We start from the raw sequence: 16,145 nt of genomic DNA, 5'->3' as shown, positions 1-16,145 counted from the left end.
AGCTAAAGCATAACATAATGCTAACACCAAAAGGGGTTCCCGCCCAAAATAGATTAAGGCAACCGGCCGGTTCCACGCGCTGCACAAGGTGCCCTTTTTTAACTTGAGCACCTGCCCCTCTAAATGTCTGTGCACGCCACTGAATCTGGAGAGAAACAAACGGCACTAAAACAAAAACAAAAATCTGGGGTTCAAAAACCAGCATCAACATTGAACCCCTAACGCGAACAAATAGGAGAATTACGCGTTGTGTGTGGTTACATTGCAGGGGTAAAACATTGCTGTAGTGACCTTATTCTCAGCAGTTTGCTGAATAAACACCAGTCACTATGAAATATCAAATAGTGTCTTGTTTCACAGTGCTCTCTATTTTTCCTTTCTTTTCCAAATAACACAATAAAACAACTCAAGGCCCTATGAATCATTATTTTTATTCCTTATTTTGAAATAAACAGTGCAACATAATTGCGTAGAGCTAGTTCGTTGTGATCCCCAAAGACTACATCTTGTTGGTAGACTTGCTCGTTACGAGTCTTTGAATTTTGGAGGACGAGTTGGAGGACTCAAAGGGCTTCTTTTTTTCCTTTTCTCCATAAATACACCCTCGCAGGTCCATTTTGTTACAATCCGTGTTCCGTGTAGATTGTCCCTACCCCCACTTGTGAGTTTGCAGCGTGACGTGAGGTTCCTTTTGTTTTTAATCAGACGGTTTTGTACAACGCCTTGACACATTTAGTAATTATTGTAAGCACAGTGAAATTCATTTGGGGAGTCTCTGTTTCCATTAGTGATGAAGTATACATGGAACAAGCAGTATGTATACCTATGACTGTATGCCCGCACACTTTCTCAAGTTTATCCTTTATCCTCACTTTGTAAGCAGACAACATACTGTAAGTCGTACATGAAAAGCAAGGAACTGGAGAGGATGTATAGCTGATAGTTCTGAAAGCTAAAACTTGAATTGTCCTCAAATTATTTGATTCATGAAGAAAGTGAATTGTCAATCAAGTCAGTGATCGTTATGCATACTGACAGAATACAAGCAAAATAGAGAGACTTTATAAATGACTGATTATTAATAATAACTCAATAGAATAAAGCAGTCATTTATAAAGTCTCTCTGTTATTATAGTATGGCAAGAATACTGTATGTACTATGCAATCAACGAGGAGCTGGGAAAGTAAAACAATACAAAATTAATGTATGGACCATGATTAATGAATAAAACACAAGTACATTTCAGCATGTGTAGTGTTAAATCTTCTCTTGTGGAAACTTTAAATGGTGCACATCAACTGTTGGAATAGCAGGTAATAACCTTGTCTAAGATTAGGCATTTCTCCACCAATCTAAAGGAAAAATTGCATGCTTGGTGGAATGCCTTTTACCATCTGTACAGAATTGATTTTTGGGTGCTTAGAGAGTTTAATGTCCATAGCTGTTTTTCCATAAAGCCCTGGTTTTGCGCAATAAGGCTCTTGCACAGAAACTCCTGGATGGAAACACCTCAAAATGCGAATAAGTCCATTTTGCGCTTGCAGGGGGTGGATTTTAGCCTATATCGGAGAAAAAAAGAAAATGTGCAAATGGGTTATGGAAACACTTTTTAATCAGAAAGCATTGAACTCGCATTATATCGCTTTTGTTAGTTGGAACAGTTGGAAAATAAAATAAAAAAACGATTTGGAGGCATTGGAGTGAACGGTGGGTTAGGGAGGGATGTTGTCGATACATATAAGGTCCAAATTCACTACCCGTCCGATAAATATTCGTGTAGTGTGCCATCTAAAGTCTGAATCCTCCTGATCGGGGCGCTCCGATCATTTTGATATCTGGATCGCTAATGTATGGATGCAAGACACACACACACACACACACACACACACACACACACACACACACACACACACACACACACACACACACACACACTATAATGTCGAGAATTTATCCCTGCCAATATAGGATGTTTTTAAACTTTTATATAACCTGCTTGGTCCCTACAGGCTATTCGATCCATGCATGCTTCATCTTTTATTATATTCATTGCATAAGCAACCAAAACGTTTAAACGTGTGTACTGTGTAGCCGATGAAACACAAGTTACTGTTTTGCAGCTGCAATTAATCAGTTGAAAAAAACCTGGTCGCAATGACTAACCAATCAGGAAGTAGACGGGCAAATCGTCCAATAACAAAGCTTCTTGGAAAATCTTTGAATGCAGATTGCGGCCCCTAGATGTGTCACAGAGACTACTTTTTTTAAGCGTTTTACCCATTGCTGGCTGTCTGAAAAAATAAACAGGTCATTAAAGTTTGACATATATATTGCGAATGCACTGAGCGATTACTATGTAACCCAGGCAGAACTGTCAGAACCACCCGCCCGTGCAGCTGTATCACACACAAAAAAGCACGCACACACACACACACACACACACACACACACACACACAAAAGTAAAACAAAAAAAAAGTTAAAGTTTTTATAATTTATTTTACAATTTATTTTAATTGTTGCAATTTACGAGCTGCGTTCGCTTCCCACGTTCGCGCGTCTTACTTGTTGCTTATAGCAGCTTTAATTGCTTCTAAATCGTACCAGTTTTCAGAAAAACTATGTTAGTGGTGCATACATTTTCATGTCAAGGACCTGCCATGGATATTGTACATGGCTGTGAACCCCCATCTCAAAATATTTTTTGTTCCAGGGACCCAATATCTGAGTTAATTATTTTTACCAAAAGTACCAATTGTGCAGAATGTCCTATTTAAAGTTTTCGAATGTATAATAATCTTTTGAAAATTGCAGATCTACAAGCTCACAATGTGTCGCATTGTGAGCTTGTAGATCGGCTGTTTTCAAATGGCCGAAATGGTTAATGTAACCACTAACTAAAGCTTTCACTAGTCTGAGATGTAGTGAAGTAGAAGCAAAAGTATTGGAAATGGGAAATACTCAAGTAAAGTAAAAAAATATATATATACCTTACTGTACTTAAGTACAGTACTTAAGTAAATGTACTTAGTTACTTTCCACCACTGGTCATGCCACAGACAAAGAAGCTTGATGACCGCGCTGACCTGAAGTGTGTTCGCCGAGTAGTCCCGGTTCTGTTGTGAGGGCGGTGGGGGCACGGCGGAGGAGCAGGAGCAGCCTGGGGTTCAGACTCGAGGTTCACAGTATAGTTCCAGAGCTTCTGGTCCTCCTGGCTGAAGTCCATTATAATAAAGGCTTTCTTTATTGTGGACTGTAGACACCTTGTAACCCAAGGATGAGGATGTTGTAGGCGTCCAGGCATCTCGCACAGCGAGTGCGGGAGCAGAGATGGTCTCTCTGGTGGAGATCAGGGCACACCGACAACGACGAATAGTTTTCATAATCCTCATGGGGGCCCGTGCCTCCCCGCCAAAAAAAGTTGTTGTTTTTTCTTTTCACACTAAACTCAAGCGTTTATGTTCTAAACACTTATTTGTAACACTTTTTAAACGTCACAGTGTTTAGTTTATAAACAGAAGAGCATGTTTAAATGCCATGATTGCAGGCTATAGTCCTGTCCGCCTCGGCAGGTTCTGTCTCACTCACACTCTCTCCAACAGACATCCTCAGCCACGCTCCAAAAGTGGCATCACCTGTCACTCATTTAGTCTAATCACTCTGTGAGGAGTGCATAGGCTATAGTTCCTTTTCTCCACAACGGACTTTTTCGCTTCTAAACCCCTTGTTGCTTTTCCCTGTGACGGTCACTCCGCAATAAGGTGAAACAGAACACAAAGATGAGTAGCCTATTTATTTTTTAACACGCAGCACCCCTCTCTCCCTCTCTCTCTCTCTCTCTCCCTCTCTCTCTCTCTCCCTCTCTCGTGTGCGCAATGTCTGTGACTGTGAGACTGTGACACAGACCGGTCAATAATATATAGCATAAATAATAGGCCAAATATAACACTTTCCCTCTATTTGTGACTGATCAGCTCCTCACACACATACCTACCTGGCAGGTTAAGCACCCAGATTAGCATTTCAATGCCTGATCTGCATGTATACAAGGGACAGGCAACGCGGTCCACCACCCCCGCCCCGGACAGTGAGGAAAACAGACGTGTTAAGGTGCCAGACTTGGATGGTTAGAGCGGCGCGATTGTATACACAGTCAATGCAAGACGAGAATTGCGCGAACGGGCGCGACCTGATGCGGCACAAACGGGACGAACCGAGGCGAATATATATTCAGGTCCAATTCCTCATGGGGGCCGAGATCCCTGGTCCAATTCCTCATGGGGGCCCTGGCCCCCCGGCCCCCACAGACTCTACGTCACTGCACACCGACATCATGGGTCACATTGGTAAGCGGAGTCGGGCTTCAGTACAGTAGCAGAAAGTGTGTCCTCACATTTCTTGAAGTTGAAGAATATAAGGTTGTGTTTGTTTTTACGCATTTAACACGATAGAGAGTTCTGGAGTTGAGCTTCAGCAAGTCAAGAAGAGAGTTTCCTTCCATTTGGCCACGGACCCCAACTGAAAAGATTTTGTGACTGTAACATTTTGTGTTTAAACTAAAGCCTAAAACTGGGTAATTTCCCTGCTGGTCACTACACATCATTGCAGGTCTTTTGTTGTAGGTCTTAATTGATCCCTTTGAACTTCAAACGTGATTTGTGCTTGTTAGTGCATCAAAGACAGCAATCACTTTTAGCTGTCAGACAGGATGGAGGGGGGAGTCTCCCCCTCCCCTTTCTCCTCAGGAGTCCTCAACAAAGACTCAAGACAGAGTTTTGTTCTTACAGGGAAAGATATTTGCTATATTGTGTTGGCTATTCAAAAATGGCAAATTTTGGGGGATCCTGTGCGCTCTGGGGGCGTGTTCTCTCCTCCGCGTAATCAGCGCCCATACTGTGTGTGTGTGTGTGTGTGTGTGTGTGTGTGTGTGTGTGTGTGTGTGTGTGTGTGTGTGTGTGTGTGTGTGTGTGTGTGTGTGTGTGTGTGTGTGTGTGTGTGTGTCACTACAGGTTTTGGCTTAAGTATTGTTGAAATAATTTCGCTGAACATCACCTGAATTAAAGTATTCTACTGTAAATGACTCATTTGCCTCAAGACAGATCATTTTGCACTCGTGAATATTCGCCCCACCTCCTCTAGGAAATTGTAACTGAAAATATGTTATCTGCAATTATGGCAGTGCCACTGTAAATGATTTGCAAATGATATAGAGACAAGTCAATGGTCATTTTCTTGGTAAATGTGTTCCAGAGGGCCCATAGCACACAATTACTGTGTGAACCTTATTTGGAACATTGTTGGAATCCAATTAATTGTCAGTGGTGATGCTTCCAGCTGTGCCTCTTGATGTCATCACAGATTATTTTGGTTTGTGAGTTGTAGCTTAATGAGGAAGCTGTATGTTTTTTTTTTGCAAATAGTGCAATCTTCAGAGCATTTGTGAACGGAGAGCTTCCCTCGTTGACGTACAGTCCTGTATTTGAAATTTCAGACACTAATGAAAAGTGACGTCTTAATCATAAATTATATTTGTTTATATACAAGTACCAACTTTGTGCAATCTGTGTGAATTAGGTTGTTTATATAAAGATGCATTAATATAAATTGCATGTTCAGACGCATCTGCAAACATTGCCCAGAATTTTGTAATCAAAGTGATTGCCTCAGGCTAAATTTAAATAACCTTCCGCTGCCTCTTAATGTTTTCAATGAGAGCAATTAAAACTCGAGTGTTTGTTGACTTTGCGCCTTTCCCTTATCAACAATTTGATGAATACCTTTTAATAACAGTATCTGTTGCTTTTACGTGCTAGTACAAAATAAGACAACATGAAATGTACCAGCCAGGCATTTTAAATGCAAGTCATAGCCAGTTGAATTCTTATTTTTTTCCTTCTAACTTCTAACGAGCAAAACTCAATATCTCTGTGATCGTAGATTTGTAGCAATTTATTTTTATTTTTCATTCTTTGAGACTATACCACTGTCAGTAGCTAGTATTATACATCTGAAGAACATTGTTGTGCTTCCCACAAATGAATGGTTATTTCAATTTGTCATCAATAATGTCATGGTGGGATTGCACATGGCTGTTCTTTTGATTTGGCAAGCATGTCCCATCATTTAACTGTGATCAAACTAAACAATAATGGCAGTACCTGAGAAATAATAGCGAAACTGTGATTTCATAAATGGTTTGCAATCAAAGCTGTCTCTTTGTTCTGAAGCATTGTGTGTTGTTTCGTAGAATGCAGATTAAAACAAAAGGAGACCAGCAAATCCACGGTTTTCCGGGTTTAGTTTACTTGGGAACACGATTGCAGAACAAATCTACAGAAATACATTTCTGGAATGGCACCTTACACAGTCCTCCAAGGTGACTATACACAATCAAGGCACAAATCCACTCTAAAAATGAACCTTGCAATATCTCGTCAGAGTTCAATCGATTCAAGTGAAAAACAAAATAAGTCTTTCCCTTCGATGGAAACAGACCGTCAATATGGACTCTTGAACCATCAACCTTTTCAAGGACAAATCTTCTCGATTAACCCATTAAAAACGGTAGCCTATAGTACCTGTGGCATTTAAGATTTCTTTGGCTGTTCAAAAATAGCAGATATACCTGTATCTGGGGTGCAGTACTTAGTTCAGACTAGTCATTGGTCCGACAAACGACAACCTACATCAAACCCTAACCTAACCATAACCGCAAGCACGGGAGCAGCGCATGTCCGACTAATTGTGTCGGAATTACGTGCGGATCCTGTGTATCTGCTATTTTTGAAAAATTGTGAAAACTGAAATATTTTGCGATGGGAAGTCGTCTGCCAAATTCATATAATTTTGGGGGTCCTTAACAGTTTGAGCACCACTGATATTTAGCAAGTATCGGGGACATGGACGCTACTGTGTGACAGCACTGAATTACTATGCGCAGTTTGGACACGAACAAGTCGAACATGTCTTGTAATTGACATTCGCAGGCCATTAACCCATTAAAATCGGGAAAGCACTTTAGATTTGAACCACTTTTAACCATTATTTTATACTTTGGCTATTCAAAAATTGCAGCTATACAAGCTCATAGCGCATCACTTTGTGCCGCACAATGAGTTTGTAGATTTTTTTTTAACATTTTTAACTCAGATCCTTGCTTCTGGCATCCCTGGAACAAAATATTTTGAGATGGGGATCGGCAGCCAAATACATATCATTTTGGGCCCCTTGGCATGGAAAGGTTTGAGAACCACTGACAGAAACATTTGTTTTTTCAGAGAACTGTTTTAGAAGCCATTTTTAGAATCGGCCTCAGCTCTTAATAGGTTAATGCTCACGCACTCACTGGTGATACTATTTATGACATGACTTCTCCATGTTCAGATACTTCATCGCAGTCTTGACGTCCGACCACTCTCAATTCTACTGACAGAGAATGTAAATATTTCATTTTCCAGAAGCCAGTTTCTGGAGGAGCAAATAATACATTTTTTGCAGCGCCGCGTCTCAAAGTACATCATTAATTTATGGATCTGAAAGCCCGCCAAGGCTTCCTGTGTCTGATATCAGACTTTTGAAAAGTTGTTTAGAGCAGTCTGACGTCTTCACTGTCTGAATATTACTTTTCATGGTGGTCTACTATCTGCTCTTTGCCTAAAGATAAAGCACACACAAACATTTAAAACACTTGCAATTATTGGTTATACTGTGTGAGGCATCCATGTGATGTCCTTCTTTCAGTCGAAAAAACATAATGATTAAACCTGGCGTCCCTATTCATTTCGCTCCTAAAATGTGGAACGCCCTACCAACACTCTTTCAAAAACGCTCTCAAAGAGCAATTACGGACAGCTGCAATTCCAAACGGACCCCAGTAAAACTGTTAAAGCCCCTTTCCCTTTTTTCTAACCGTGTATATATGATGATATCTTATTTAAGTGTATTGTCATGTCTTTAAATGTTCTGATGAATTGAAAATAGAGGACTCTTATGTACTGTAAACAAGTCTTGCTTTTTCTGGTTTTATCCTCTTAGCAGATTTTGTTCATTTGTTTAGCTTGGCCTCTGTGTTTTTTCTTGGCATATTTTGGGCATGACATTATAGGTCAACCAGTGGCGTGCACAGATAGACACTAGGGGGTGCTAGAGCACCCCCTGCCCTTTTGGCAATGTGCCCTTTTTGAAAAAAAAAAAAAAAAAATAGCAGACCTACAAGCTCATAGCGCGCCACCGAGTGGCGCGCTATGAGCTTGTAGATCTGCTATTTTTCAATAGCTAAAGCATAACATAATGCTAACACCAAAAGGGGTTCCCGCCCAAAATAGATTAAGGCAACCGGCCGGTTCCACGCGCTGCACAAGGTGCCCTTTTTTAACTTGAGCACCTGCCCCTCTAAATGTCTGTGCACGCCACTGAGGTCAACCCTTTAAAAAATGACCCAAACATTGCGAAAATGGCAGGTGTTCAAGCTCACAATACGTCACGTTGATGTGAGCAATGGTGGAAAGTAACTAAGTACGTTTATACTTGTAACAAAGTATTTCTTTATTGCAGTATTGATACTTGATACTAAAACACAACTAAGTACGTTTTCCCACACCACTGTCTGTGTCTCTAATGTGTGTGTGTGTGTGTGTGTGTGTGTGTGTGTGTGTGTGTGTGTGTGTGTGTGTGTGTGTGTGTGTGTGTGTGTGTGTGTGTGTGTGTGTGTGTGTGTGTGTGTGTGTGTGTGTGTGTGTGTGTGTGTGTGTGTGTGTGTGTGTGTGTGTGTGTGTGTGTGTGTGTGTGTGTGTGTGTGTGTGTGTGTGTGTGTGTGTGTGTGTGTGTGTGTGTGTGTGTGTGTCCAGTGATGCAGAGGGCTGGTTCTGCGAGTGTCCCGCGCTCTACGCTGGCAGGCTGTGCCAGTTCGCCACCTGCGAGCAGAACCCGTGCGGCCATGGAGCCACGTGCCTCCCCAAGTCCCCGCTGGAGGCTGTGTGCCTCTGTCCCTTCGGGAGACAGGGCCTACTGTGTGAGGAAGGTAAGTCCCTCTGCCCCGACAGGAGACAGGGCCTACTGTGTGAGGAAGGTAAGTCCCTCTGCCCCGACAGGAGACAGGGCCTACTGTGTGAGGAAGGTAAGTCCCTCTGCCCCGACAGGAGACAGGGCCTACTGTGTGAGGAAGGTAAGTCCCTCTGAGGAAGATAACGTACGTCATACACGCAAAACCAGGGGTCATCAATATGTTCGTACACGGACAAAATGTGTTTGTGACTCGGTGGCAAAGACTTGGGTAAATGGTGCTTTTATCCAAAACGCTTTACATAGATTGTGCATTACATTCACCCATTAATACATCAATGACAGAGGAAACCATGCAAGGCACCAACCTGCACATCGGGAGCAATTAGGGGTTCAGAGTCTTGCTCAAGGACACTTCGACACTAACTCTGGGGGAGCCCGGGATCGAACTGGGAACGCCGGTCATTCTACCGCCCACTCTACCCCTGATTCACTGCCTTACCCTTAACCCTAATGTTTTTGCCATATTTGACAATTTTTACCACATTGAAGTTTGTTCAATTAGCCGATCTACATTGACTCATTGTGAGCTTGAAGATTGGCTATTTTAAATATTTAAAACCGTTTTTCAAATTAATAAAACATAGAAAAGAAGTTTAGAGATAAGGGTTAAGGCGGTGCACAAGATAGCGCCCATAGAGTTCATGGTACATTTTAGATCTACACACCATTATAATGTTCTTATTTTGATATTATCTCATTCAATTACTGAATGTCGAGTCTCCCGTTTTTCTTCGGAATAACGTAGGACACTGATTTACTACGACACTGTGGCACATTATGAGTCCATTAGGATGGTGGCTCTCAAACGTTTTATTTGGAAGGACTGCCATAACTCTGATAGTATACAAATGCAGTGGACAATAAGAGTGAACAATAATATTAGCAGCCAGGAACACATCAAGAGCTAGCCCTGAATGAAGTTGAACAATGCAGGTCTGTAACTCTGAAAGTATAGAAATGGAACTTTACAGAGTAACTTTACAGAGTTACAGTCTGTTACAGAGTTACAGTCTGTAACTCCGTGTCTGTCAAGTCTCTAAAAAGTCTCTAACTCACAGGTCCATTTGGTTCCATTGTTCATTCAGGGCTAGCTCTTTTTTTTGTATGTCCATTGTACAATTCCTCACAAAGGTGCACATATACGGATTGAATAGGCGACCATCCACACTAACGTACTGCAGTTTTAAAGTAGATAATTCATTGAATTATTGCCTGGCATCCACATTACTCTGGAATTTTAGAAACCCTAAAAAGGAGATTTTGAAATTGGGATTGTATTATATTCTGGACGGGCGGAAACAGGAGTCTTTTGAAAGCAATGACACCGGGAGTAGCCTACTTGTTGTTGTTGTAGAGTGAGTTATGGCTTTTATAAAACATTTAATAATAATTGAATTACAAGTCATTTTTACAAGAAAGTAGTCCCAACTGCCGTGGTTGCTATTCAATGTTTACTTTTAGATTTTGATATATGAGATAGATGTTGATTGGTCTCATTGTCTCATCGTCTTTTGATGTTGCTGATACATGGAAATATTGCATGCAGATCACAGATGAATGTTATAGATCCAGTATACTTTCATGCATATTGTCATACCAAAATACTATCTAATCTAAAATTATCTACAGTATCTATTTAAAATCTAATCCAAGTAACGGTAATAGTCACAAAACATTTCTGTCTCCAGACACTGAAATAGACAATACACAAACATGAAATATGCAGGCCACAGCTGTCCGTATCCAACATCCTCATCATGCTATGCAGGTCAGAACACCGCTATCTCTGGCATTTTAGTCCAAACATTAAATATTGAATACCACAATGAAATAAATAAAATCGACACTTAAATACATATTTATTATTACATTTTTGGACCAAAACACTCCCATTGCTATCAACTAAAGAAATAATTGGCCATCATTGTTTTGTTTGTTTTGTTTTTACAAAAACAGCAAATTCAAATTAAATCGGTTTTGAGACAGGCTGTGTTCCACATTTTAATGGCACTGAAGGAAACCCATAACACTCCCTTTACAAGGCAGTTGAAAGCAATTATAACATCAAAGTCGCAGAGCAGTATAATATAGGCTAATGGTTAGTAAATTAATGAATTAAGTTAAAAGAACAAAACTCTCTGGAAGATAACTGTTTTGCACAACTTTTGCCATGTTGACACTGTAATCGTTGGCGATGTGCTGACGCATCAATTTGTCAAATGGAGACAACTAATGACATTAACTAGGGATGTCCCGATCATGTTTTTTTGCTCTCGGTGAGATTCCGATTATATGATTTTGAGTATCTGCCAATACTGATTTTCCCCCGATCCGATATTTATCCGTGATTTATTTTTAGAACAGAATCCAACGTGCTTCTACCTTCCCCTCCCCCCCAATCACCCATCATTGTGTCACCTGGATGTCACTTTGACTGCCAGAGTTAAAACATCATCTATAGCTGCCCTTGCCAGCCACTCCGGGTGTTTTCACTAACCTTCATTGAATGTTATATTCCTTACAACGGTCCACCCGCCGATCGCTGTGAAAGACGCTGTAGAGTCTTAACATGTTGTTGTGATCACGTGATTTCTGGGTGTAGGCTACTCTTCTTCGTTGATCCTGCTAGGGATCATTCACAGGCTGTGGTAGAGCGCCCTCTATCGTAAACCACTGAACCCCCCCCCCCCCCCACACACACACACACACACACACACACGAGACACTCTATATGTTAGTTAGTTAGTTTAGTTAGTTTCATTTATTTGTCCACGTATGGAAATTTGTCTTCGGTCTCAACAGTAAAAAACAAACAGTTACAACAACAGCAACAACACGTAACACAATTATTTTCTCATGGCAAAACAAAAAGTGCAGGACAACAGTGGCAAATACATTGGAAAAACAAACAAATCTAGCGACACATGGTATCATTTAGTGCCTTAATGGCATTTGGTATGAAGGAATCTTTAAAAAATGTTACGGTTAGCTCTTGGCACTTTGTACCGTCTACCAGAGGGAAGTAGCTCGAACTCCCTGCAGAGTGGATGAGAGGGGTCGTTTGCTATCTTGATAGCTTTTCTACGAAGTACCTCCTTGTAGATACAGCCTATTTGTTGCTGTCTCTTCCCAATGATTTTTGATGCAGGTCTACTATTCGCTGCAGCTATCACTAGTTCATAGTCCATGGAGATCGAGGTTCACCTTAAATGTTCTCTCATTTTTGATCCATCCTGTTTGCTCCAGGAGCAGTGGAGCACGGGTGCATGCGTTTTGTCCGACATACCATTGGTCCGATAACAACAACCTATCTCAAACCCTCACCCTAACCCTAACCTCCCACGGGGCAGCAGACCTAAACCTAACCATAACCCTCTCCCAACCCTTAATGCACCTCGGACCAATGCTCCTTCGAACCAATGATATGTCGAACCAAAGTATGCCTCCCGTGGAGCACACCACTGAAATACTGTACTTTTGACTACTTTTAACCACTTGTATCTCCCGTGAATGGCTGGTTAGTATGAATAGACAATATACCAGAAACACATAAAGAGGCAAGAGCTAGCCCTGAATAGCCTCGGTACCCAGGCTTTTATTTTTGTTCACATTCGGCTAAACCCATTGGAAGATCTGGCATAGGAAGCCCACTTCCTTGTATTTCGCTAAACAATAACAGTGCAGAGGCCGAGGCGTCGCTCCAAATTTGGTGACGTCAGTGTTCTCCGCTGTTTACTGGAGTGGGGAGGAGGGGGGCGGGGGCTCAGATCGGTGACTGTTTTCGACGGGCACCCACGGCCCGCCCCTCTAGACCAGAAAGCACTGAATGACCATAGCAGGTCTGTAACTCTGAGAGTTATGGGTCCATTTGGTTCCATTTGTACACTTAAGTTAAGGGGATCCTTAAAGAAAAAGAAAAGAAAAACACTACTACCACTAGTACTGGTGGACTCATAATGTGCCATATTATCACAGTAAATAGCGCGTCGCAGTCCCGCCCCCTTTCATGACGACGCCAGGCCCAGGAAATAATTCCCAATGCAAGTATTTATTTAAAGCGTTGTACGAAGCCAACTCGAGGTGTGACAAATCATGACAACAAACACAATATTTTGGACCAAACAAATAATTACAAAGAAGAAAAACAACAAAAAAAATGTTTTTTTCTTCTTTCTAATTATTTGTTCAGCCCAAAACGTTTATTGTCATGATTTGTCACGACAAGAGTTTTTTTTGTTATCAAATGTTTTTTATTTAAGACAAAAAAGCACAATAAACCATGTTAACAGCATGAACGAATAAAGAAAACAAAACAAGTAACACGTACAACAGCAAAAGAAAAGAACACAAAAAACAAACAACAAACAATCCCACCCACCCCTCCCCCCGGGACCAAAGATGCCACAAAATGCACACCTGCGTCAAGACTCCTACTACTGCGCAATGGGAAGAAATAATAATAATAATAAGACTAAATCATGTCCTTGACCAAATCTGCAATATCAGACCAAATATTAATGTTTTCCTCTTTCGCTCCGTGTAGTCTTGCCGTTGACATTTCCAGATAGATGAACGACAAGAGTTGGCTTTGTCCGCGGCGTAAACGTCTTTAAATAAATACTTTTTGAAAAGCCTATGAGGAAAATGAAAGGGGAATTATTTTCCGGGCCTCTCGAGGGGGCGGGACTGTGACGCTTTATAGTGTCATACATATTCTGAAGAACATTATAATGGTGTGTGAAGAAAAAAATCTAAATCTGACATCGTTTTCATTTCAAAATGATTTTTTGTATGGAATATGTACTCTATTAGAGTGGATGTGGAGCAGCAGCAAGTGTGACAAGAGCCCCGTTGATTGTAGATTTAACATTAGTGTGATTAGCACTTCAACGCTGATGGCTGCCTTGCTGAATATTCCTAAGATATTTGAGCACTTGAATAGTTCTTAAAATGTCATATCCTCACATTCGTAAAGCTCCAACACTTTCTTAATTAAATACCGTTAATAAATTGTGTTGTTGCCCAAGCATAAATAATACTCTTAGTGCTACATTAAGCAAGAGGTCTGATGCAAACCGTTTTTGTTTTAAAGATATATTTTTGGGGGGCTTTTGTCTGCCTTTATTGATAGATACAGTAGTCTGTCTGACGGGGAATGGGGGGAGAGATATGGGGACATTGGGGAGTGCAACGCAGAAAAGGTTGTCGCGATCGGGAGTCGAAACCCGCAACACTATCAGGCAACATTACAGTGTTACATTTTTTCACAATATTTTGATTTAGTCTTTAGTCTTAATGCAATGTTAATTTTGCCAGAAAAGATTTAGTCTTAGTCTTTTGAATAACACACCATTTAGTTTTAGTCCTATTTAGTCTTCTGAAAAACCTTAGTTGACTTAGTCTTTAGTCTTAGGCAACAAAATGAACACTGCAACATTAGCAGCCTAGACCGCTACGCCAGCCGCCCGGGCCTGATGCAAACCATTTGACAAAAGTTCTCACAGCATAGATCTACAGTGAGCAATCTCAGATGTAAGAGCTATCTGAAGAAAACTATGCTCTTCTCTTTTCTCTGAAAGTCAACATTGAGAAAGCTATATGAGCTATAACAAAAACCTGCCAAAAAAACTGTCGCCCCGTCCCCCCGTTGCCAGTCATATTGGCTGTGTAGTAACATAGCAGCGAATCTACGTGCTTCCCAGTTCCCAGAAACAAATAACTCCTGATGTAATGAATGCAGGAGTGGTACGTGTGGTGCCTGGCACAGGAGCCATTCAGCCCTCAGTCCTAACTCCAACCTTGCCAAATGGAGGTCTCCAATCGCCCAGTGTCACACTAAGTGTGGTTGACATTTGAATTTTAATCCTGATAACATGAGATGGGATCACACGTCAATATGGATTGCCACTGACTGAGGTCTCCCTTCCTCTCTGCACTTTCTTGTACTTGGAAGATGCAGTGCTTCTAAATGCTGCCCAATCTGCAGCGATGGAAGGCTCACAGGTGTAAAACTCGCAGGTTTTACTTGTATCTATACTGCAATGTAGAATATATATGCTCTGTTAATTATGTTAATTGCTACATTATAGCAGTGAGAGAGCAGAAAAGAGAGAGAATGATACGATATGCATTGGATTCAAACATGTTTTTCTATGGTATGCCTCTTGGCCCAGTGGTCTGCTGTGTCACTGTTAAAAACTCTGCTTTTACAGGAACAAACAGAAACGTACTGTATTATGGCCTTTAACCAACATTCGCTGCCAGGTATTAATTCATTCTTCCAAAACCGCCAGTGTTTTTCAGTCAAGAGCACCCTTATTTTGAAGGCCCACCAGGACCCGAGACGTAAACTGGATGTAAAAAACTAAAACAATGTGTTTTGTTGTGACGGACGATCAGCTTTTAATTAATTATGTTGAATTCCCGTATTCAAAATGTACAAAGTAGCAGCATCAAAAATATACTTAAAGTACCAAAAGTACTCATTGTGCAGAATGTCCCATTTCACGAGTTCAAAATGTAACCAATCTTTAGAAAATTGCAGATCTACAAGCTCACAATGTGTCGTGATGCCAAAATTGAACATTGAAATTATAATGCTGAAGAATGTAAAACATACCTCAACGTTGTCTACAGTATAGGTCTGTTACGTTACACCATTGATATTTTATTGTTTTACCTTCCCTGGGAAATGTTGCTAAAATGTTTTTGTGTAGCAGCAGCAGCAGCCATAGTTTCTCATTCAACCTGAGCACTTTGTGGGATGAAAAGAGTGCAGGAACCTGCAGGAAATGGACTAAATAGAGAGAGTATATAGGGAGCATGCCTCCAGAGACAAACATTTTGATCAAACATTAATGGACTTTTGAAATGACTCCACTCCGAAATCCAAATTGTTTATTTATTAGACCCTCTCTCCGCTGGGCAGCTGTAGTGTAGTTGCCTATGATATTGCCTTCTAAACAGAGTTTTAATTCAAGCAAATAGAGGCCATTCTGTGTAGAACATTTTATCCCACTGTTCCCCATAATGATGCCTTTACCCCAATGGATGATGTTCAGATGTATCATCATGTTCCCATT

General features: G+C 41.0%; 1 protein-coding gene across 6 annotated transcripts in view; it reads left to right on the top strand.

Moving 5' to 3' along the window:
* Positions 1–16,145, top strand: part of eys (eyes shut homolog) — a 580,966-nt gene that overhangs the window by 480,451 nt on the left and 84,370 nt on the right. For all 6 annotated transcript variants that reach the window (XM_079513211.1, XM_079513209.1, XM_079513213.1 and 3 more), the window contains one exon: positions 8,847–9,019. In XM_079513211.1, the coding sequence (XP_079369337.1) occupies positions 8,847–9,019 (173 nt within the window). The remainder of the gene's footprint in view (positions 1–8,846; positions 9,020–16,145) is intronic.

Source organism: Electrona antarctica (genome assembly GCF_951216825.1).
Source record: "Electrona antarctica genome assembly, chromosome: 10".
Taxonomy (NCBI): domain Eukaryota; kingdom Metazoa; phylum Chordata; class Actinopteri; order Myctophiformes; family Myctophidae; genus Electrona; species Electrona antarctica.
The sequence above is the reverse complement of the archived record's forward strand: the minus strand, read 5'-3'. Positions and strand labels throughout refer to the sequence as shown.